This window comes from Cyprinodon tularosa, unplaced genomic scaffold, assembly GCF_016077235.1.
Source record: "Cyprinodon tularosa strain WSP-4 unplaced genomic scaffold, ASM1607723v1 ctg494, whole genome shotgun sequence".
Lineage (NCBI taxonomy): Eukaryota > Metazoa > Chordata > Actinopteri > Cyprinodontiformes > Cyprinodontidae > Cyprinodon > Cyprinodon tularosa.
In genome coordinates, this window is record NW_024039223.1 from 197,159 (window position 1) to 221,722 (window position 24,564).

At 38.5% G+C, this 24,564-nt stretch overlaps 1 protein-coding gene across 4 annotated transcripts in view; it reads right to left on the reverse strand.

The window, feature by feature from the left end:
• zfhx3 (zinc finger homeobox 3) overlaps nt 1–24,564 on the reverse strand; it is a 237,105-nt gene that overhangs the window by 43,720 nt on the left and 168,821 nt on the right. For all 4 annotated transcript variants that reach the window (XM_038302537.1, XM_038302539.1, XM_038302536.1 and 1 more), the window contains one exon: nt 16,097–16,328. In XM_038302537.1, coding sequence (XP_038158465.1) covers nt 16,097–16,328 — 232 coding nt within the window. The remainder of the gene's footprint in view (nt 1–16,096; nt 16,329–24,564) is intronic.

Genomic DNA, 24,564 nt, shown 5'->3' on the forward strand with positions numbered 1-24,564 from the left:
ATTAGGTCTCCTGGTCTCTGGAAACCACATTATTGACAAACTACCTCAGGGAGTCTTGCCATCACAACATGAAAATATACCCTAAAGACATGATGGCTAGTTGTGGACAATAGGTTGCAGCAGTACCTTCTGTCCCTCTGGCCTGTCCTCATTGACCGCCACCTCCCCCCTAACCTCCCAGGCTTCTACGGGGCTTTCCACCCCCTGCCTGAGTGTGAAAGTCCAGCTGGCACGCTGACAGTCTCTGCACCTCCAATGTACAAACGGGAGCTGCATTAAAACCCCCATATTGTTTATAATGAGCTCCTTACAAATGTGCATTCAGAAGAAGCACACACACTCACACAGTCACTACACAATAAGAAGAAACATGTTTTTTGTGTTCATTTATAAGATATAGTGTCACCCCCAAAACCCACCCACCTCCCCACAACAACACACATGCACAGACTTATAAATTGCAGTCACATCCCCCTGCTAGAAGGGGATGATAATTGCGGACGGCCAATAAATTACTGCTGCCTCCACATCAATTATAAGCATCACGTCTGGCAATGAGGAAAATGAGATCTTGTGACAAATTTCATGAGGCTTGGCTGCCCAGCAGCCTTTCTTAACATGCTACAGATAGCAATCCCTTATCTAGCCCCTGTAATGGGGAGCTACGGATAGAGAGATGGAGCTGCAGCCATTTAATTAAAAAGCTTGGGGTAGGGGGTGGTGAGGTGTAATTCATTGAAAAAGCACAGGAAGGAGACAAAGCCTTTGTCTGCAATACATATTTTGCACAGTATTGGTACTTATCACAAACAAAGTTTGGATAATCCCTGAAAACAACTCAAGATTTTCTCAGTCCTTTGGTACATTTCTTTCTAGCTTCCCCTTTTTTTCCATTGTTTTTAATATTTCTCACTGGCTTGATTTTAATTTTTTATTTCTTTTTAGAAATGGATGACTGCAGTGGACAGACAATGGCAGTGAATGAAATGGCCCCTGCAACTAATTGTATTCCCACCGGGGAAAGGCAGACAAGGGCGGAGGTTTCAGGAGCACAGCAATGAGGATTTATGGCAGCAGGGAGACGGCAAAATAAAACACAGAAAGGGATGGCCCTTAAATCTCATTCCCTGTGCAATATTCATTGTAGTTGCAATCAAGTGTGTTGATAGAGCGCTGGGGAAAAAACAAAAATGGCCACATGTGTTCAAATTATGGCTCTGCTCTCTACTAATATTTAACGTCATTAGAAAATCATTAGAAAACCATCATGAAACCTGGGATTATGACCAGAGCATTAAACACAATGATTATTCAGTGTGTTCCTTCCTCGCTTCGCCTTGGAAATGAGATCTGTGCCGCAGCAGTTATGTAGGGGAAACGTATGAACATTTTTCATAATTACGGTAACATTTGAAAAACATTGGATTGCATGAATTACTATACCATTATAAAAGCGCGTCCGTCTGCCCAAAAGGAAAGCTTTCAATGAGCTTTGCAAGGGATATCAATAAACTAGCTGCAGAGGCAACTGGATAATCCCAATATATTAGCAACTTTTATCCTTACAAAGCTCAGGCAGTTAGATGGCAGCAGACACTTGAAAATCAACCTCATGGAATGCTGATAAAGGGTTGTTTTTTTTGTTGCTTTTTTTTTTGTTTTACATATAAAAAAATTTTTCAAGTCAATCAAATGATTATCCTGCTGTTTCATATGTGGTGGATGTTAGCAGAAAAGCATCACAATAGATTCAAACTAGAGAGGAAATTTCAAATGACATGTCGTCTTTTTAAGATAAATATCTTGAAGCAGGACAGCATCTTATAGTTCAGCTTTTAAGGCTGCCTAAACACAGTTAAATATCTACTACTGTACACAGAGGAGAAGGTGGCCCAATACAGTTGAGTCTTTACTTTTTGGGATTTCTCGGCAGCCCCATTATCAACATCAGCCATCAGCACTAAGATAAAAGATCCTAATGGAGCTGGCCCTAGTCGAGATGAAAGGTGCAGAGATGGCACACTGTTATGAATCTCTAATGCAGCCCATGTTTCTAAGGTAATGACTGACTCTCAAGGCTCTTACACATACCTGCTCGGCGCACAGGCAATATAGGTCGCCTCTTTCTTGTCAGTAAGCTGTAAGATAGAAGACACTTTCCCTACCCTTCCCTCGGTGCAAAACCCCACTATGGGATGTTTTTGGTGAACCACATTTCTGGGTTTACTCTTAACTTATCTGATAAGCTAAAATCATTCAAAATGATCGCTAAGTCTGTCCAGAAGTTATTGTAACTCCTCTAATTGATATAAGGCACAATCATTACACCTTGAAGTAGCAGATGGTAATGTTAAATTAATGGTTTTAAATGCAGAGGCTTTTCTAAACCCTAAGCTGTACTAGTTATACTTCAAGTGAAGTCCATAAACTTATTTTTAAGGGTCAGCATTAGCAGGAGGCTAATGTAAGCGCAATCTCTTGTCAAGCTGTTCAGACTAATTGAACTGACACTTATGAGAGCCAATCTTTTTTTAAACACATTACTTGACAGATACTCTGGCTTTTGTCCTTTCAAAGTTGCCAGGAGATTAAAAAAACCCTATGTCCTTTGAACAACACAGAGAGGTGAAAATACATGGTGAGATGAGTCTTTTCTCCAGTCTCTTTCACAGAACCTAATGGATTGTGAGCACTTAATGCATTAATCAATCAATATCTTTCACTGTACATCAGTAGCGTGAGTAAGTTATGAATGACCTTTGCTACAAGAAAGGACACTTAAATGCACACAAGATCCTTGGTTAGTGACTTGGGCCCTCTTTTTAACCATGCATGATTACACCTTCATAAGTCACAGAGCTGTTAACAGAGAACTCAATACACTGAGGTTAGTTGTTAGAGCAGTTGAACAAAAATTTGCTTTTGACAGACCATAACTTAAAAGCCTCTTTAGAAATGTGATTCCCATCCTTTAATGCATAAAGCTACAGTACATACAGTTCTACTCCCACCTGTGACTTTATTATGTACACAGTACTAGAACCAATTAGATACTTGTTTGTTGATGGAGCTGCCCTTATTGCTCAAGGTATAGATTTATCGAAGCTGCCCATCCAAGACACACATCTCTAGTTCAGCCACATCCCTAGGGGTTTCTACAGGACAGAGAGTTGGTGCCATGTTCTAAAGAGTTTCTTCGGATGTTTTAAGCTTTATGGTAGTTTTCATTTTTTTGCAATCAGAAGATGTGGACCGTGTGGTCACAGGAGGGTGGAAATGGTCATGGACATTTTAACAATGTTCAATTGGTTCTGGGGCCAAGAAAATATCCCCACTGCATTACACCACCATCCACAGTCTAAACTGTTCCTAAACTTTACCAATTTCTGACCATACCATGTGACTGCTGCATCTAAAAACCAGAATCACCAGATCAAACAACATCATTTATTGTCAGGTTTTGGTGACCTATATTATCTGTAGCTTCAGTTTGCTTGTCTTAGATGACAGATGTGCCAATCAATGTTGTGCACTACTGCAAATCATCTTTCATTCATGAGTTGTTTTTTGTTTTTTTTTTGATCGCATAGATAGGTTCTCACAATTGCTTACTTAAGCTGATGTTGCCTTTCTATTATCTTAGACCAGTCTGCCAAAGGCTTCTGACATTGCCACAAGTTTTCCCACTCAACTGGAGCTTACAGAATTTTTTCCTTTTTCTTAACCATTTTGTTTAACACAGAGAAAATAAATAACAAGCAGAGAAGAACTTTTTTGAGAATACTCGGATGGTGTTTCATAGCCCTGAGAACTTTTCCAAAATTCAGAGACACCTTAATTCTCCTGATATCTTAATTCTCCTGATATCCCCCATTATGATCCTTGCCTGAACTTCATCACATCTAGATGCCTAAATAGGCTGAGTAGCTGCCGTGTGAACGGCTCTTTGTTAAGCACCTGAGCAGGTGTACCCAACAGAGTGGCTGGTGAGAGGATATGTATAATCTACATCATAAAAAAACTAATTTTAAATTAGAATTTATCTTATGCAGTATCTCCAAGAACTAAAAGCAGGCCAGATTACCTGGCAACAAAAGATTTGCTTTGACATGTTCCTAGAAGTAATGAACCAGTAAGTGCTTCTCTTTGTAGCTTGGCCCACATAATTCCAAAATGATCCCCATATTGAGATAAAATAATTTAGGGAACGAAACCATTATGAATAAAGAGGGATTGTTGTTAAGAGGTGACTTTTATCTCAAGGGTTGCACATTTAGAGTCAGTTTCAGTAGCCCCATTTGGAGTATTATTGAATTATTGGGTAGGGATTTTGAGTAATAGCAATAAAAAAAACAAATAAAAAAAAAAAACGTCTTTTAATATATTACAGATTTTACATGCCTTAAAAGCTTACTCTTAAAACTATCCAACCAATCATCTAAATCTTAAGAAAGATGTGAAAATTGTTTGCCTCACTATTTACCTTTTACAGTAGAAGAGAAAGTAAATTAAGACAGAATTAACAATACCTGATGATAAATTCACATGATGGTGATGGAAGAGTTGGAGGTACAGGCTTAGCTATGATAGAGTGGAGGGACAGGGAGGTACATTTTACAGCCCCACCCATTTGTGTACTAGAGCATGGAGGTGAAGCGAGACAAAGTGGAACGGACAGGAGCTGACTGCAGAGTCAGAAAAAAAGAAGATCCCAGAACAAGAGCACAAACTAATGCTATTGTGGTGAATGAACAATAGCCTTAAAAAGTGACTGCATAGGGCCCTTAAACAAAGATTCCATTGCCATTCACTCTTCCCCATCTAATTAGATTCCTTTGGCCAGTTTAACATGACAAAAAACCGGGCCATTTTTCCTATTTCTGGCTGCCTTCCTGGCCCCTCTATCACCTTAAATCGAGTAAAGCCTCAGAGCGCAGGCTCATCTGTTAGACTGACAACGACTTGTGACATGCACTCAGACACAGCGACAGTGTTCTCTGCTTTACATTTCACACAAAAATATGTGCCACATCGTAACTTTTCCAAGTGCTTGAAATATTCACCATATGCATGACAGGCAGGTATTTCCCTAGAAACCCCCATTCAATTGACAGTTTTGACAAAAATATACCTACTAAAAACAAGTATCTTTCGTATTTTCTATCACATTGCACATCTTTTTATGATTTCTATATGCAACAAAGCTTATTTAGGACATCTACAAAATCCTTGTCCCTGAAAAATAATTCTTTTCCACAGATGCATAACTAAATAACTATTATGAGGTCATTATGCACTAACTGATAGATTTTAATATATAAAAATTCTAAAGAAAGTGTTAAAACATTTAAGTTTTCTTGGAGGTTTGCAAATATTTCAACAAGAAACTGACGAAGAATTTGGATTTTTATATATGTTTTCAACAAACATCATAATGCATGATTACAGCCCATTATACAATACTATCTATAAAATTAAAATAAAGCTTAACGTTTTTTTTTTTTGTTTTATATTTTGAAAATATACATTTTCCAGACAAACCATTATCCTGCTATTTAAAATAATTACTGAACCACCAAATAACTTTAACATAATGTATATATATATATAAAAAAAAAAGAGTCAGTCAAGGGTCAGATCCACTTTGCTCTACCATGCTTACTGGGCGACAAGCATGAAAATGTTGTTGCTTTTTAGATAGTGGTTCAATTTGACTTACTGTTTCAAATACCTAAATATGCAGAGACCCATGGAAAGCAATGTGTATATCAACAAGAAATTCAACAATGAATAACTTTTTCTCTAAAAATTAAAACATTTTGCCAGGGAGCTAAATAGAAACAAATAATTTTTTAACTTCAAAAAAATTTATTTTGCTCAATTTGCTATTTCACTTCTTAGATAAATACGATCTGAGAGGCGATCAAAGAAGAAGTACTAATCCACGCATGCCATTTCTTAATTTGCAGGTCTACATTAAAACAAGGTTATTTTTAAAAGTGCTTCAAAGAGTGGATGCTAAATAAAAAATAATTTTAACGAGAAATCTTAATATATGATCAGTTTAATTATTTGTTAATGCACTGAAGCCCCTTTGGAACTTCAAGTGTACACTTTAAATCTCATTCATTCTTATTCATTCATTTCTTTGCTAAGCTGAGCTGTTTTCAAAAGAACAGAACAGCGAATAAAAAACAGACACAGAAAGACACTGAACTTTGAGATTTATGGACCAAGTAACACAGAGAATTACGTGTTAAGTCCAAAAGATTGATCTAAAAAAAAAAAAAAAAAACACATTTTGTATTGAATTATCTTATCTTAAGATATCTTATTGCTGTTATAAAATTATTAATATGTACAGTATCTGCAATGTGTACTACTAATGAGGATTTTTTTAGGCCCCTATGTCTTCAATCCAAAAGCAGTCATCTGAAAGCCTGATGTGTGATCAGTGGCATCCTCCTGTGGCGTCACTACCACAACAATCCTGGTGTAAAGATCTTCGTTCGCTGCCAACATCCAGCTGATGGGAGAGCTGGACAGTGGGATTTTGGAGGCAACTAGTCAAATCCAGAATAATTTCCAGTATCCATCAGTGGAAAGTTCCCCCTAATGTCACAACACCAACACACTGTACAGCTGTCCTCCCACTCACACTATCCTTTTTGTGTTTTTCACCAAACTCATCCATTTCTCTTCATCCATCCTCCTCTCACCCTCCTCAGGTGGTGTGTAGTGTGCTGTCAAGCACTGCATGAATCAATGACTGGTGCTCACGCCCACAGGTAAAGGTTAGAGAGGTTCACTATTGAATTATTTCTGCACTTCTCTCATTGCTGCCATCTGCCTGCCTGCTTTTAGTTGATGTGTTTGAGGCACTGGAGGGGACTCTTTGCTAATGCATCGGAAACATGAATGTGTGTCTGTGTCTGTGTGATTCCTGTTTAAATGTTTTTCGGACCGTAATGATGTTTTCTTTGAATGTAACTACCAAAACATAAAACTACACATTAACACAAACACTATTCATGCTCAGTTCTCTACTTGTGTCTATCTATAAAACAGCAGATAATCACTTATAACATGTGCGCGGTTAGTCAGTCTTTGTTTCATCTGGCTTTATTCTAATGGAGCCTTTGGAGATGGGGGCCAGATAGGGCATCCTTCTCTTTCTGGTTTTGTTTTTCTGTCAGCAAAGCTGATCATCTCAGCTGGACCACAAGCAGCACAGATCACGCCCTTTGATCCACCAGCTATCTCTAGGGGCCAAAAACAGCCTTATTAAAAATGGCTAAATAAAACTTTTTTTCTGCCTAGACTCAATAGTTTGCAAACTCCCCCCTCCCCCCCCTTTTTCCACCCTTATTTTGCCTATGGTCAAACGGAGCCGCTTCATTTTGACATTGAGCAGCATTGTTACACCCAATACCAAAACACTGTAACAAATGAAGCAATCCGAGTATATAACAATTTATTGGTTGTAATTCCTACATTACCTGGCATACACCTGCACTACAATCAATATCATAGAGAAGGGTTTGGATGTTCAGTGATAATGCAAGCCTTAGGGGAGAATTCAAGTAAGGATTATGTAGGAAACCTTTAAAAAATGAAATATTACAACTACTATACAAGAGTAAACAAGAAGGGCGTATTGGTGCTTTAGCGTTAACATAAGCGATCATATTTTCCAGTATGAACAATTTCTAATTTTCTTTCTAGAGTGCGACATTTATTATTTAGGATCACTAAGGCATAACAATGCAGCTACATTTTTGACAATTACCACAGACGGATAAGCACGGATCGTAACTTAAATTAGATCTTTAAAAGATTATTATTAATAAAAGCCTACCTTATATAGTTTTTCTTTAGTCAGATTTGAATATCAATGTAGGCGGCACAGTATGACAAAAAATTGTATTTTAGCACCAATCAGGTGATTTCAAATGAGCTATGGCAACTTTGAAAAATATACAATTTGCCTATAATAAAAAGAAAGATGTTAAAGGTATTTCAGTGGAAGTACTGCATTGCTGTAAAATAAAAGTTAAGGGTACATCGTTTTCAAACTTTTTTCTTTTACACATAAATCATGATTTGAATTCACCCTATACAGCTTTTCCTTAAAAGACTCAAAGGTTTGTTGCTGTTGTTGGAGAACAAGGATTAGTATATAAGACAACATCCCAAGCTGGGAACATCTCACAGAGCAATGAGTTTATCAGAAAATGAAATTAGTTTAGCACAATAGCAGGGTTATGGCCGTCCAAATGAACTGCCACACTGGGCAAAGAGAGCATAAATCAGATAATTCACAACCTCTATTTAACTGTAGTGTAGCTGCAGAGAAACAGCTATGGCAGGAGGAGTTAAGAAGCAAGAAGGAAGTAATTTCTGAAACAGCATGAGAAACATAAGTAGTTATATTAAAAGTTTAGCAATATATAAATATATGGATGAGGATGCATATAGACAACGAGGCTTCTTTAAGATAAGACCAAATGTATTTTATTTTTAACAAAGATACAAACAGTGTGGTTCTGATCTGAAAGGTTTGCTTGTATAAAAACATGTAGAAACTTGTTAGCACAGGCAAAGCTGATTTACTGACCAGGTTCAAATCTAATGTTGTCTGTGACAGGAGTAAAATAGAAGACTCATTCTCTTCACTTTGTTTGTTTTAATGAATATAAAGAACATAAGCTGATCAGTACAACTAGCAAAGACAATGCAAATGTAAGTCCTTGCAACCTGTAAAGTGATGTATTAAACCTAAAACAGACAGCGAGTATAGTTGTGTGTCTATAATTAGCAGGATTGTAACTCAGTTGGAAAGTCGCTTGCAAAACTCACTGGCATGTTAAGCGCAATAAAAGACGAAAGAGACTGTGCACATGTGAGCATATTTGGAAATAAAGATAGTATTTTCAAAAGCGTACTATAGTACTAATAGTACCATTCGAACGGGGGAAAAAACATCTATGTGGAACAAATCAATACAGCGGGAAGCAAAAAAAACGTAATACTATAAAAGCAACACCAGGAACTTTATAAATTCTTGAATATTATTACATGCTTAGAGAGAAACAAAATGTGTATACAAAGGCGACTTTTAAAAAAAATGTTTAGTCTCTATACAGATATCAGAGTTTGGTGATTTGTTGACTGGATTTAAACCATCTGTGGTTTTCAAGCAATGCAAGTTGTGGCCTATTAAGAAATCACTGAAAATTCCTATATAATAGACAGAAGTCACTGGTTCTATTGAGAGCCAAAAAAAAAGAGGCAGTATAAATACTTCTGCAAAACTATGTTCTTGCAAAGGTCTGGGCAAAAGCAGATATAAGTTTAAAGTTGATACTGTTCAAAAGGAGGGACACACAACTATAGAGAATTTTGCAACGGCATTGTAGGTAAAAAATTATGCTGAAAACCTCAGCTGGGATATACAGTATGGCTATTTTCTTATTTTCTTTTGTTCTCATCTGTGTCTTTCATTATATCCCTTTTAACCTGCTTTCAGGGTATGTTATTTGAGTTTGGATTTGAGCATCTGCTGCCAGGAAACTTTGTCCAACAGGCTAAACATAAGGTTGTCATGTAAGATATATTTTCATAAAACTTGCCACGCTTTAATGAATAATTACTGTGCTCCAAGCAATCCTTTGCTACGTGAATATAGAACATGCTAATGTTCCGATGACGATATATTTGCAATATATTGTCCAGCCTTACATACAATTGGTTTTAATTTATTCATAACTATCAGACATTATGTATTCCATAAATATGTTCTTGGGACACACTTTCACAACTCTACTTTTTCCATGCTTTTATAACACAGTGCATAATATACAGTCATGTCAGGGAAAAAGAAAAGGAAGGAAGGAAGTTAAAAATGATTTTAAGAAAACTTGAAGAACAATGATTCAGAATATTTCTCAAGACTCTTTTTGTGCTAAGGATTAAGAAATGAGTGGTCATATATAGGCTTTACAAAGTAACAATTAAAAGTACATATGGCATTATGGAATAAAAAAATAATGCATACATAAAAACCTAACTTTCATATTGAGGGTGGAAATGCGTTTCTTCTTCATTTCATCCACCTGTGACAGAGACATGACCGCTGCTATAATTAAACCCATCACAGCCATTATGTGTCTGGCACCTAATCTATTCCCTCCTCCCCCCTCGCTGTCTGTCTGTAACCACAGACTTTCTGCCTTGACCCTGACTGACAGACCCTGTGGAGGCTGTGGTCACTCTTAGTGACTGACAAGAGGGGCAGCAAGGCTGCTGCATTACCCCCTTCCCCTCCCTGTGAGCTCCTCCGAATCATTCAATCCAGCATCTCACACCAATGATCGCCACCTCTGTTCTAATATCCAGCAGAAAAGCCTCTGGCCTCCAAAAATAGAACTCGTTAACACATTTTGTAAGAACAAATGAGATGACAGTTTCCTGATGGACTGTCTATCTTTTGGATCAGTTTTCAAAGAGCATGCAGTAATGACAAGGGAGTGGGAAACCAATATTATAATGTACTTTTGGCCTCCTCTGAAAATGGTCTTGATGACAGGGAGAGCCTCTAGCAGCCATACATGAGCTAAATTCCAGTGTGGACACCAAGGTGTGTGTCTCATTTATAGGTATGAGGGTTTGCAGTCTGACATGTAGTTCATACATAACACCCACATGACATAACTCACAATGAAAACACATGCAGCCAAGAAAAAGTGTACAGCACAATAGGGAGGTCTTTGCATGTTAAGCTGCTAAACAGATCCATTTCTCTACATTGGTTCACAAATATTCTGATTGTGTCTTTCTACATTCGCTGCATTGCTCATCTTTTGTTGTCCTCAAAAGGACATCTGTCAGACAGTGCAACTTTACCCATGTTTAAACCCTGGGATGAAAATTGTCTCTCTTTTCAGAACAGTATGTCAGTCAGAAGTGGTAATAATAATCTGGACACCAGACAATATTATGTGCTGGGTATCCTAGAATAGAGTAGTGGCTTTTGGGTCAATTTGACATAACAGAGGGGTAGAAAGAAGATTTTATAACAAACCAGCGAAAGAGAAGGAAAGAGTCTTCCTTCTGTTAATTTTAGCAAAGGGGTCACATTAATGCTAAAATCCTTCACTGGAAAATCTATAAAGCCATCATTTTGACTTTTTAATAAATGTCCAGTCTTCTGTAATATTGCCCGAATGAAAGTAATGTATTTATGAATTTCCTGGCACGTTTCACAGAAAGCAAACAATTTCCTTTGCTGCCTTGATGCCCTTTGGACAAGGATTAGGAGGCAGGCGACTGACAGAGGTCTGGGTGAGTTGTGGGCCCTCTGGGGCTCTGCTCATCCAGGTCTACACAGCCTTCATCCTCATATCCACTCAGCATCAGTGGGGCAATAACAGTCTTTATTAAAAGCGCATTGCAGAAGTATATCTCCATACAACATACTTTCAGATTTCCCATAATGTGGCATTGAGAAAGGGTCTGGTGGTTGGGGGCTACAATATCCTGTTTCTGGAAAGGTTTACTTTGCATTTTAAGAAGCATGAATAAAGATGGACATTCCAGAAATGGCTGCCCTCTGTGTCAGCTTTGCCTGTGGGGAGCAAAAGCACAGACTCTGGACCATGCATGCCATCTTAAGGCCCATTCATACCTCACGTAAAAGTCGGATACGGATACGTGTGGAGTGTTTCATACGTTCTAACCGTCGATTTCGTCCGTACTTTGACACGAAAATTGGGAGCTTACGCTTACGGACGAAACGGATCAATACGGAGCAATACTACCGGAAACGGTGGGGGCGCTATTGAGTTTTTAGTACAAAATGCAACAGAATCAGGTCTTGGACCATCGCCATGTTTTGATCAATGACGAATCATTGGCGCCCAGCACGGCCACCTAGAGGAAATACGGGTTATTGCGCACCTCAACGGACGGAGGTATGAAGGAGTCAACGGATAGAACGTACGGACAGAAATACGGACGTGCAGGCCAAACGTGAGGTATGAATGGGCCTTAAGCGTGGCCTGGCTCGCCTTTGATTTTACCTGGATTTCACAGCTGTGCTGTACAAGAGCTAGAGGTCATGAAGATTGAATCTAAGCTGGGCAAAAAAATTACGTCTTTTATGTAATGCAAAAACAATGAGACGGAGATAATAAAAACAAAAGCATAACACACATATCAGATTTTAAAGGATAGCTCTATTTTCTTGTTTATGTAAATTTTCCCTATTTATTTGAATATTTTTTAAGAGTTTGAAACATTTCCTTACCGTTTTAAGCAGTGAAAAAAGAGGGAAAATTCCATCATTAAAACCTGTATATGGGTGGGTTTTTTTAATTTTCCATTTCTTACAATCATTTAATGGTCGAATTATTCATTTTTTATGAAAATTTGCTTCTTAGAAGACGTATGCAGTCTTCTTGGACATAGGCGTTACACATTAAGTTTTTCAGCAAAGCAACAACATTCTTAAAGTAATTACATTTGGGAAAAAAAGACTTTTGTCCTTAATTTCATTAAAGTAAAATTAGATTATGCATGCAGACATCCTTTTATCTCAATATTGTAAATAGGTTCTTAAAGTAATGAGGACCAGGGATGCTGACCTAAACTAGAGGTATAAGCAGTCATACCATAGTAGGGAAACAAAAGCAAATCTAGCACCTCCAAGAAAATTCCTCCACAATAAGATATTCAAGTTTTTACATTAACTCAGGCAAGAGACAATGACTGGTGGCTTCCCAGGTGGCCTTAGCCCCGGTCTTCCTCCCAGCTTCAACAGCTCACAGACAGGGATTTCCTTCTGTGAGGAGAGGCAAGCCGTCACAGCCCAGCGATCAAGGGCCTGCCATCTGTGACTGAGGCAGATTTACAGCAGGAGCTAATCCTCAGTGTCAGCCATGTTTGTTCTCCATCTTTGCCTCCTTCATACACATGTATAAAAATGCACATGTCCACACACAATAATCAAAACTCTTTGCACCCCAGCTTTTGTCCCCTTGAATGCTTTTTATAGTAAAAAGCAAACCAAGATTTCACTCTTCGCACCACTTCTCCCTTTTTAGAGTCATGTTCTTATTCTGTTCTTTGCTCGAAAAATAAAGGCAATCAATGAAGTGCTAAGAGAGCCAGATGTTTCACAGAGCAATGTGCCCTGGTGAGTATCATTCAAATGAAAAAGAGTCATCATAGGCATGAGTGTGCCACTAGTCCTCACATATGAGCCACCCAAAAATTTTTTCCCAATCTTGTCTTGCATCCATTTTCATTCTTTAATATGACAATAGAATAGAAAGTCAACAAACCTACACTAACAGCTAGCACTGGTTGCCTGACATTGCAGCATTTTGACACACATTTTGCTCACTCCAGAATCAGCTTTTATCTCAAGTAAAGTGTCCATCATACCATAGAAGCTCCTGCAGGTCACCATCTTTACTGAATTTATGTTAATGCTGAGGTGCTTATTGAAGCAAACTCTGTGCTGTGTTCTAGGGTAAGTAAAGGCAAGGGTTCCCTCAGTGACCTCTGTGCTCATGGCAGCTGTGTGGGGCTGATGTCCTTTGGAAACCTCCTTTGTTTTCACTCAGATAAAGGGTTAAAGAAGACAAATGGAGGTAGGAGCCACAGATTAACATTCCTAAACACCAACTCTGTAGTCTAAAATGTATTTAAACAATAAAAATACAATTTTTTACATGTATTTTAAGAGGAAAAAAAATTAAATATGAATGAAAATAATAAATGTTGTCCTTGCTCTTTTTAGACTATGGTCAGTAGAGGCTTCAACTCCCTGCTATCCACACATGAAGCATTCTAATGAGACACCATGATATGCAAAGAGTATTTCATTATGTCAAAGAATGATCTAGTTCAGAATCCTGGTTTCTGTTTAAAAGATGCTAGGTGTTAAGAAAGTGAATGATTAATCTCTGCAACATGTGTTTATAATATTTGAAAAGAAAGGCGGCATACAAACATAAAACATAAGCCAGCAGTGAGAAATGTTTCCCACATCACATTCAATGGATACATGAACTATCAAGATGACTGAAAATGTCTGAGTAAAACTCTCAAACTAGTCCAAATGCATCCGCCATAGCTGATAGGCTAAAACACCAAAGTGTAAAAGTAATGGGAGATTACAGGATTGTATTTTCAAGCAAACCCACGGCTGTGAATTTGTAATTTAACAAGGATAATTATTTCTATAGTCTGTGTAAAACAAACAGAAATAACTGACAATAGTAAAAAATATTTGGCCATTTAATGACCATGTATATAATCCGCATTTTGAAAAAAAAAAATGAATATAACACACCCCAACTATTTTACTTAAGATATTTCTTTAAAATATATTTCAAATGAACCAATCCAGTGTCTACATGCATCAAACATTAAACTACAAATTATTTTTGGTAAATTATATTTCTTTGAATAAAATCTATTTATTGTGTACTTAAAGAATATACAGAAAAGGAACTAATTTCATCTGAAGAAAATGCAATTTACCAAAGTCTACTTGCCTTGTTACTAAGGAAAATGCTAAATACAGTTAATGCTGAAGATGTTGATATTACAAACGCAAAATTATTTAATAACATCGTACGACGGTAATTTGATGAAAGGGCTTATTTTTTTTCACTTTGTGTAAATCAACTGTTGCTGAAAATGATCACTATTAACAAATGCTTGGTATAGCCTCTGAACTTGTACACAACAGACCAAGTCTTATTTAAAAAGCTAAACAGTTAGTCCACAAAGAATGCTTCAATGTGACTATTTCTCAAAAGAAAACTAAACGTTTAAGCTTGTGTGAATGCTTTCTGAAAAACTTCACTTTGGAAATTTCTTTCAAAAATGTTAAATTAAATTGCTCTCACTAACAATGGAACATCATCAAACTAAATTATAAACACCTGGGTTAGAAAAGACCCTGTGAGGTGTCTGGTCTATTTTAAATAGGGGGTATTGTGGTAACTTGATAAGGTTCTTCAGGGCTGTAAGGATTTGTACATGTGTAAAGCACACTGCCTGACTCAATGTTTGAAGCTCTAGTTTAGATAAAGACATGGCCATATGAAACATGAAAGTAAATAGAAAACTAGACGCCATATCGTTGACTAAAAACAATTTGCTAACAGCAAAAACTCTTTATCTAACTCTCTTATCCTAAACACAAAACATAACCCCTCCCCCACCCCAATCTGTTTTAACCTTAAAGGCCCTTCCTCTTGCCTTTGCATGTTCGCCTGTCCACTGTACTGTAGTCATTAACATATTTGGAGTGCACTGAGCAGAAAGCTTAATTGTCCCTAATTGCTCAGCTAAATATGTTCTCTAATGATTTGCTTCAGATCTGTGACTGCCTTTTGCGCAATTTCCCGGCTGCTGGCTTCATTATCCCTGCCTCCTTGGAACAAAGCGTCTTCACAGGCTGGCCCTTTTTTTTTTTCTTCACCCACATAACACAGACAGCGAGTATGTGTGCGAGGGAAGTAAATGGTTCCTTCTTGGAGGGACACACAATAGAGGCCCTTTGTCAAGACACAGAAGTTAAAGTGATTAGAAAACCAAATCTCTACTAAGAAAGCGTGTTAATTGACCACAGCTCACTCCTCCTAATCAGTCCATAATAAATGGACAGTGGAGGCACTTTGTTTCATCTAATCCACAGTTGGGGTAGTGTCTGTTTTTTGGTGTACTTGTTTAGAAAGCTGATGCTGTTGTTTAGCCCCTCCTTCTTCATACATAATGCTTCATCCTAATGTTTTTCTAATGGCTAAAAAATGACAGCTTCCATTAACATACAGTTGTGCCCTTGCAGACATACAGTAGTTTGTTGTGAATCACGTTTGCGGCTAAAACCCAATTAGTTATTAGTTGTTTTTTTTTTTTGTTTTTTTGTCCTTTGGTTTAGTTAGAATAAAAACATATTTAGTGTTCAAAAGCGCAGCTTCTCAACTGAGGCACCGAAGAAAAATCTATGTGTAAAGCTGCATAAAAAGTAAAACATAGACTCATTCATTTATAAGAAGCGAAAGGTTCTTGTCCTGACCTGTATCTGAAGAAGGGCATTTGCGGATGGTAAAGATAGAGCTGAGGTCCTCCTCCTCCTCCGGCAGGCCCTTCTGCAAGCGCTGTAGCTTCCTGAGGCTCTCGCTGCGTTGGTGCTTCATGGAGCGCACATGTTGGATGAGGTTGAGCTTGGCCTTGGTCGAGTAGTTGCACAGAACGCAATGGTAGTAGCAGGCATCACCCTCCACAGCGTTTTCGTGCTGCTGCAGGTGCTGAGGGAGGAAAAAATAGCAGGATGACGAAGTGAAAGAGAGAAAGAGAGAGATGGGAAAAAGAGAGAAGAAAGAAGTTATTGTGTATGGCAGATAGCTGGCCAGGCACCACCGACTCACTTTCACTTACACAGCTGGCAAATGAACAAATCAATTCCCAATCACAGCCCTGTTGTTTAACATCCAGACCTCTTTCACTTCAAGACAACTGTTTGGACTGCACACTTGTCTGAGTGAGTGTCTGTATCGTCGGCTAACAGGACAGGAGAAGCTAGGGAGGCACGCCAAATCTCAAGGGGCCCAAGGGTGAGCAGGAATAGAATCAGCCATCCTTCAGAAGCCGTGGGTGCGCAGCCTCACAGTCGGAAGGAAGCATTGATCCCCTTCACTCAACAGAAGCTTCCCGTCTCTGAAAAAGGAAACTCCAAACATCTGCCTGTTTCACGCATGGGATACTAAATATTGATCATAGTGAGTTAAATTCTCACTCTCACAGAGGAGCACAGGCAAACCCAGCCTGTGGTGAGGCAGGAGGAGGGACTGAGTGTAATCTGAGGGAAAACAGAACATTCCCCAACAGGAGGACAATCTCTTGAAAACAGGAAATCAGCATCAGTATTGACCCTGACAGTTAACAGCATGCCCTGTCCAGCCTTCAGCCTGTCCCTCTGTTAAGTCATAACACGCGTAACACCCCATAGGGACACCATGCCACCACAACCACTCGTCACACCGCCGAGATCCAATCTAATTACCTCCTGCATGACTCAATCAATGATGCAAGGCCAACACAATATGGCTGGACCTGGTGTGAGCAGCGGAGATATTGACCATTATCCTAAAGTATCACACTAATGCATGTATACAATAAAAGTCCCTCACTTAGTATGTGTCACGCCAATCACTGGACACACTCAGATGAACCTGAGATGTCTTGCTGTGAATTTCTAGGTCTACAATCAATGTCAATCCCAAGGATTCTCTCTGTTCCCTATAATTTTCTTGGTTTCAGTGTTCAAAGTGTTAAGCATGTCTTAAGAGGAAAACAAATAGCTTTTTTAACTTCAAAATGTTCTAATCCTTTGGGATTATTTCAAAACCTCAAAGCTGGATGTCATTTTTTCTTAAGATAAATGCGGGAATAAATATCTTTATTCATCATTAAACAGTGTTATCATATGTATCTCTGAAAAAGTTTAGGAACATTTAATAAGCTTTATCAGTATTTCTGTTGGAGTACTGAGTCCCAATTCTGGCTAAGCAGATCTCCAAATTGCTATCATTTCCTCCTCCGTGCTGCGTGTTAATAAGATGCTTATTGTTGCCTAAATATTGATAAAACACTTGAATATTAGCGTCTTCACTTAGACAAAATTTGGCTCAGTTTAAAACAAGATAAATAGGTGAAAAGAACAGAAGAACACCAACCCTGCTTCAAAAGCAGCTTAATGCACAATAATTAAATGAATGCTTCAAGCGGACTTCTAAGTGTTTCTTTTTTAACACCTAAAGAATATAATCCTTTTACATTATTTGCCTTAAACGTTTACTTGCTTGGCCAAAATACATTTCTACTTATGAAGAAAAAAATTAACTATCCTGTTCTGAGCTGAGACCTCTTCTGGCTATAAGACATAAAAGTAATGGAAATATCACACATTTAAGTGCATTACCTTAAATTCAGGTGTTGACAGCCTGGTTTTCAAAAAAGTCATAACAATATTATGCCTCCCAAAAATGCTCTTGTCCCTTTCTCCTAATGTTTAATTTTCTGGCAATATTGTAATATTGCCATGGGGTTTTCTGAGCTATTGTGTTTCATTCTCTTTGGTTTCATATTTCTCTCTTCTAAACCTAAAATGTGCATTAAGACAGCGCTTCCAGGAAAAGGAATAGGAGATTTTTTTTTCTTTGTGAGCCCCACAGCTCGGTGTAATAGAGTTATTAGGTGATTGTATAAGGCTCTGCGTGCTCTCCTTTCTCGCCTCGTTTTAAGTCATCCATGATGTCATGAATAGGTGTTGCTGGATACTGTGGGGACCCTCCTCTTTCTCCTTCTTTTCCTCTCTACACAAATATTGCATCAGAACTAAGGCAGAAGGAAATTTAAGACAGATTCAGTTATAGATGACAGCAAATCAGTCAAATTGCTTTTAGTCACAGCAGATGTCTTGAATTAAAAACGGCTGCTGCCGCAAATGACTTAAGGCTCCAAAAATCTATGAGAAGACAAGTAAAAAAAAAAATGACAGCACCTGACTCTAACTTCAAAGCCAGTCACATGAGGATGGAAAAAAAAATCCTGGGAGTTTTATAGTTCCCTATAAAAAGCACAAGGTTTAAATAGGAGTGAACTAGGGACCGCCTGCCCCACAAGGGACCATAATTCACTATAAAACTGACTGGTCTGGAAGATGGTCTCAGTGGGGCCAAAAGCAGCTTGCCCTGGTACTTGTAGCTCTGTCTACTATCTCAAATGATTACACCTGTAAACCAACACTTTCACTATCTCAGCGACGGCCGTGACCTGGAGCAGTCTGCGGCATTTCAGCGTCAGCGAAACAAGAGGATCCTGCCAAATGAAGAGCAAGGTGGTTGCTGCTCATTTCGTTTTTTTACAACTTGGGCAGAATTGTGCATTGCATAGAAGAGTGGCAGAAAGACAACCTGCAGCCCTCTGATCATTACTCTCTGATTTTGAGAGGATTCCTTGAATTATCCAAGCGTGATTCCTGAGATCATGTCTAAAAGAACAAATATATATTGGATATTCTCTTAAGTCAGCTCCAGGTTTCACTCAGACATTTATACTTTCAATGTGAAACATAATAATGCATGAGGCAGGGCTTGTGTCTTTTTCCTATGAACCTGCAATGAAGTCCCTGGTTGATAAATCACCTCCAACTTGAGAGGAGGAATTTGGCAGCTTAATGAAAAAGTCATGTTGGTCTTGAAGGTCTTGCCTGACTCTGGGGTCTCCAAATTCCCTATTAAGGCCCCAATGGAGGGGGGTGGGGGGTGGAGCAAAGGAAGAGTAGGGGTGGTGGTGGGTGAGGATGGGTGGTTGGGTTGGATTCATTGATTGCCTTGGTTGCTATAATTTCAGTGGCACTTAACTTTGGGAATTTACAAAATGTATATACTGAGTCTGGCTGAAACATTTTAATGTAGGACTGACTGTAATGCAAAAAAAGTGAGACACCTTAAGAGCGTACCCATCCTTTATGTCTGGTTTAATAAAAGACAAAACTTCACAAAGAGTTGATAAGTAATGATTATTTTAAGCTAAATGTAATTTATTCAAATCCAAGGGGACAAATTTCAGATAGACAAAATTAAAATATTCCTAACATTTTTTTTATTATGCTTAAATTATTACAAAAGTGTATTTCTTAACCTTTGGTTAACAACATATTCAATATATTAACTGAGATTTTATGTGAATTGCATTTTATGTGAATTGCAAAGTTAAATAAATTGGACAATGTTCATGATTTTCATGATTATTTCTGGGTATATATAAGAAAAGCATGGCATGCATTTGTATTCAGCCTCTGCATTAATACTCTGCAGGAGTACCTTGTTTGAAATTACAAGTTTAGATCTACAGTATTGTGGTTTGCTTCTTCCATCTTTGCACATTCAGTAGTAAAAATGTATTCTCCATTTTATTTGCAAAGCACTCATTCAGATTGGGTGTATACAGTGTAAGTCTCAATTGCATATATATTTTGTTCCACTTGTTGAATAGGCTTTATAGCCTGTATTTCATTCTGTTCATTATCTAATCAAATCTGACCATTTTGCTTTCTCTGCTGAAGGACAGCATCCTCATACAGGATGCTGCCACATGTTTCATGGGATAGTACATCTCAGTGGCAATGTGTGGTTTTGGTTTTCCTCCACATAGAGCATTCTGCATGTGGGTCAAAAGTCAATTGTTTTTCATATTAAATTAAAGCACATTCTTCCACTCTGTTACCTACATAGATTAAAGCAAAATTTAAACCAACTCTGTGAAGTGTACTGGTTATTGCTCTTGCATGAGCAGCTTTATTACACCAGAGCTTTGATACACTCCAGTTCTTACGGAAAACCTAGCCTCTTGTCTGCTTCTCTGGTTAACTCTTTCCATAAGCAGATAACCAATCTTGGTAGGTCTGCATTGACTATATATTTCTTCTATTTTCAGGGGAAAGATTAAACAATGCTTGTGATAATGATTTCTAACCTAATCATGCTTTGGACTTCTTCACAACTTTAGATTTCTGACTAGTCCTGTTTAATTCTTATAATGCCATTTGTTGATTCATTTTTACATACCAACCTTTGAGGCAGTTGTAAAAATGATATTTTCTTACTGAGATAAAGTTACATTTAGGTTACTTGTGCATGAAGTTTAGTTAGTTTTAACAGAGGTTATAAGGACCAAAGTAAACTAAATAAGTGCAAGCCTAATTATTCAGATGCTTGTTTGTATGTTGTGTTTTTTAACTCTACCAACTTTCATTTTAAAATGTTAACAACCATGCATTCCTTCTCTTTCACTTCAGAATTATGAGCTATGTTGTGTTTATCAACTAAACTCCAAGTTAACACACTGACGTTTCAACTTCTAATGTAAAAATAAATGTAAGTTGTAAAGCTAAAGGAGTGTAAACATTTTTGCAACCTACCGTATTTGTAATAGTGCTAAAAGGTTTGATTCCCAGCTTTTTGTATTTTTGTGTTCTGGAATTGCAATCATGCCGTTTTAAACCTCTCTCCCTGATGAAGGGCCTCACCTCTCGTTGTGGAGGCTGAAGAAGTGCTCTGTGCTTTTTCAGGTAAAGAGGGACAGGGGCGGTGTGGGCACAACCCCATCCTCTCTCTCACAACTCTATGCTGCACCTTGCCCTCTGAGTGGGCATACACATGCCTATATCAGTTACAACACCCACCCAGGGCACGGCATACATCTGCATTTCCATCCACTTAAATGCAAAGTAAAAGTGCACCTTTAACACAGAATAGTGTGGTTGCCGGGAGAGTCCAGCTAATACAAGATTAAGGGGGTATTACTGGAAGGGTGGAAGGGAGAAAGAAAGCCGGTAATTTCAAAGAATGGCTCCCAAAGGAGCCGGTAATATAGCTCACAAATGCAACAAACCCAAGCAAAAGTATAGATAAAAAGAGCATCAAAAATGTTCTCACACAGACAAGCAAACACACAAATACAGTCACATGCCATTATGATCATAGCCTAATTTCCACCATTAAATTTGGCAGTGCTGTTAATACAAAATTAATGCATTAAAACAGATTACTATCTGTGAGCTAAATAGCTATCAATTCCAAGAGAGCTGCCAAATTCCCTGTGAGAGGCAGCGAGTATCTGCTTGGATATTGCTTTGTAATTGTCTCCCTGATTCTCTCCACTAAAAGCTCTCCTCTGACTGTGTGAGTGTGTGTACGTGCATGCATGCACTTTATCAGAGGCATACATGGTTTAGAAGGCAACAATTCACACCCGAAGCCATGCAAAACAGTGTAACTGGACAGGTATGGAAATCTTATATCACTGAAATCCTAGGTTGTTGCTTCCTGTAGGAATAAGTCATATAGCACCTTCTGTTATTCAACCCCAGTGAGGTCACAGTAATATTTAGAAACTATGACATATTTGTTTTTCTCATTGAGTAAAGATAAGGTAACATTTCCTGTTTTGGTGAAAACCTCACAACAGCAAGAACAAAAAAAAAATGGTGATTCACTGAGTAACAAGCGTTGCCACATACAGAAACAGTGTTGAGAGTAGTTTAACCAAAGAAAATACCATTAATGTTAGTCAGCCAGTCATACAATGTTCAAAAGTTATAAGTAGAAATTACATCTAGACTTAGATGATCTGATTAGAACTAAATTAAAGATAACTTTTTGAGATAACACTGTTCAATGAACAAATTAGTTGTTCAAGCAAAGGGACATGTTGGAATCTTGGTCATCATAAATTTGTTCACTGGGATTCCCCTGGATCACAAGCCGTTTATTTAGGAAAGCAGTGACTGGGAGCGGTAAGTGCTTGCAGTTTTGGCTGGTGATGCTCTGTCTGCTAGCAGCAGGAACAACAGCTTAAACCACAGAGGCCCCCACTGGGTGCCAAGTGCGATGGCTGCTTTGAATTAGGCAGAGCGAGTTATAACATGCCTAAAAGTTAGCTTGTGGCTTTAGGGGACTATGTATTCCAGGCGCAAACTGCATACCTACCGCTTCCTGAACCTCATCCCCTCTTGTGTCTTTTCGTTCCCTTTGCTCTTTAATCCCAGCCACCCCTCTACGGCATCCTGTCCCTGTGTCTCAAAGCCCATAATGTGCTATGTGGCTTCCTTTATTGTAGAAATGATCCATCACTACCGGTGGAAAAAAAAAAAAGCCTGCATAGTTGCCTCTTGGAAAGGATACAGAAACCGAACGGATCTCTTTGTCTTCAGGAAAGTTAGAAAAGTGAAAATTGATAACTATGGGTGCCCTAGTAGAGAATTACTAAGCAATTAAGACAAAACAGTCCTGTTTCAAAAGGGGTGGTCATGGATACACTTAAAGACTATAGAGTAATTGGCTCTCCACACCCACCACTCTTACTAACTTGTACATTAAATAAAGCAATAATTATTGAATTCCATTTAAATAAGTAAGATACTAGAAAGTAAACAATAGGAACATAATTGCAGATGGAAGGCAATCAATGCCAGTCATTTGGGCCATGTTGATTGTGTAGGCTGTCGCATATGTGCTCCCCGTGCCCAAGTGTGTGCAAACGTTTGTGCAGCCATTGCAAATCTAAGGTGAGCCAAAGGGAGCGTGTGCTGTGACAAGGAGATGAGTAATACACTCTGTAACATGCACGCACAAAACAGGGGTTGGGTAATCCCTCCTTCAATAATGACCCAGGGCTCTAAACAATAGCTCTCAATCAGCTGATCAATGTGTCCACATAATTCATGTGTGGCTCGCTGTTTTTGAAAGGCTGAGGAGAGGGAGGATAAGCAAGCAGGCGGTTGAGAGATCAATGCACTGTGTAGTGATAACGAGCCTGGGTCTATGCCCACAGGAGCCCCACACTGGCGCCCAGGGTCTCTCTTATTAAGAACATTTGGATAAGCATGGCTCTACATACATAATGCACACTTTTAATCATAGCTGAATAAACACATTTCTCTCTTTTTAATGAGCTTTTGTGACACACAGAAAGGACACCAAAACAGGCAGGAAATGATGCAAGTTTTGAAAGAAGAAGGCGAGTGAAACAAAGCTGCTGGTCTCTGCTTTCAGTGGCTAATTAACAGCTTAACCTCCTGGAGCTTTTATGAAATGCATGCTGGGAGGGGCTCCCCAAAACTGCAGTACAATAGGATTACCTGTAGGTGAGGTAAGCAGGGTAATAGGGTACCAAAACAACTGTTGCAAGCATTTCATGACACATGTAGCAACAAAGTACCACCTGGAAACCAAATGAGGTGAAAAAAACAAAACAAAACCAAAAGCCAAGACAAAACAATCATTGATTTTGTACAAAATAGTTATGTGCCCAGCACAGCCAAGTGATAATGAGATAAACTTATCCTTTTAGATCCCAATTCCCAGCTTAGGTCTCCAACTAATTTAGCTAAATTATTAGACATCTACAAGCTAAAAGGAATTTATAGTCTCTACAGCAGGTTCTGGGCCTGTCTTTGAATCTCTTCCTTTTGGTGCTTGGAGGGAAAAACCACAAAAGCTGCGCACAGACCATATCAACTGACTCCTTTCAGTGCATAGGACCAGAGCGGAGCTCTTCCTTTTCTAATCTCTAAGACCTTAGAGTAATATTCTTAGCCAATTATATCCAAGACATTTTTCTTTTTGCCATGATCCATATATCTTGACTAGGTGAGACTCAAAAAATAGACAAACCACTAAACTTTCTTAAGGGCAAAACCAGCCAGGTCAAGATCCATAATTGCAATCATACCAAACAGGAAAAAGAACATAGAGAAGATCCAGTTTGTCAAATTAAAATATGGTAACAACAGATCGGTAACTACAAACTTGAGCATAATTCTTAAATTTTTGCAAAAACGAATACCTTTTAATTAAATTATTTGATGCAGTCTGAGCGGAGCAAGACCGGAGGAACCGCAGAGGCTGTAGGCTTTGCTTTGTGCAGGCGGTCTGGAACGGAGCGGAGCGGAGTGGGGCAGTTATTGAAGGATGTTGG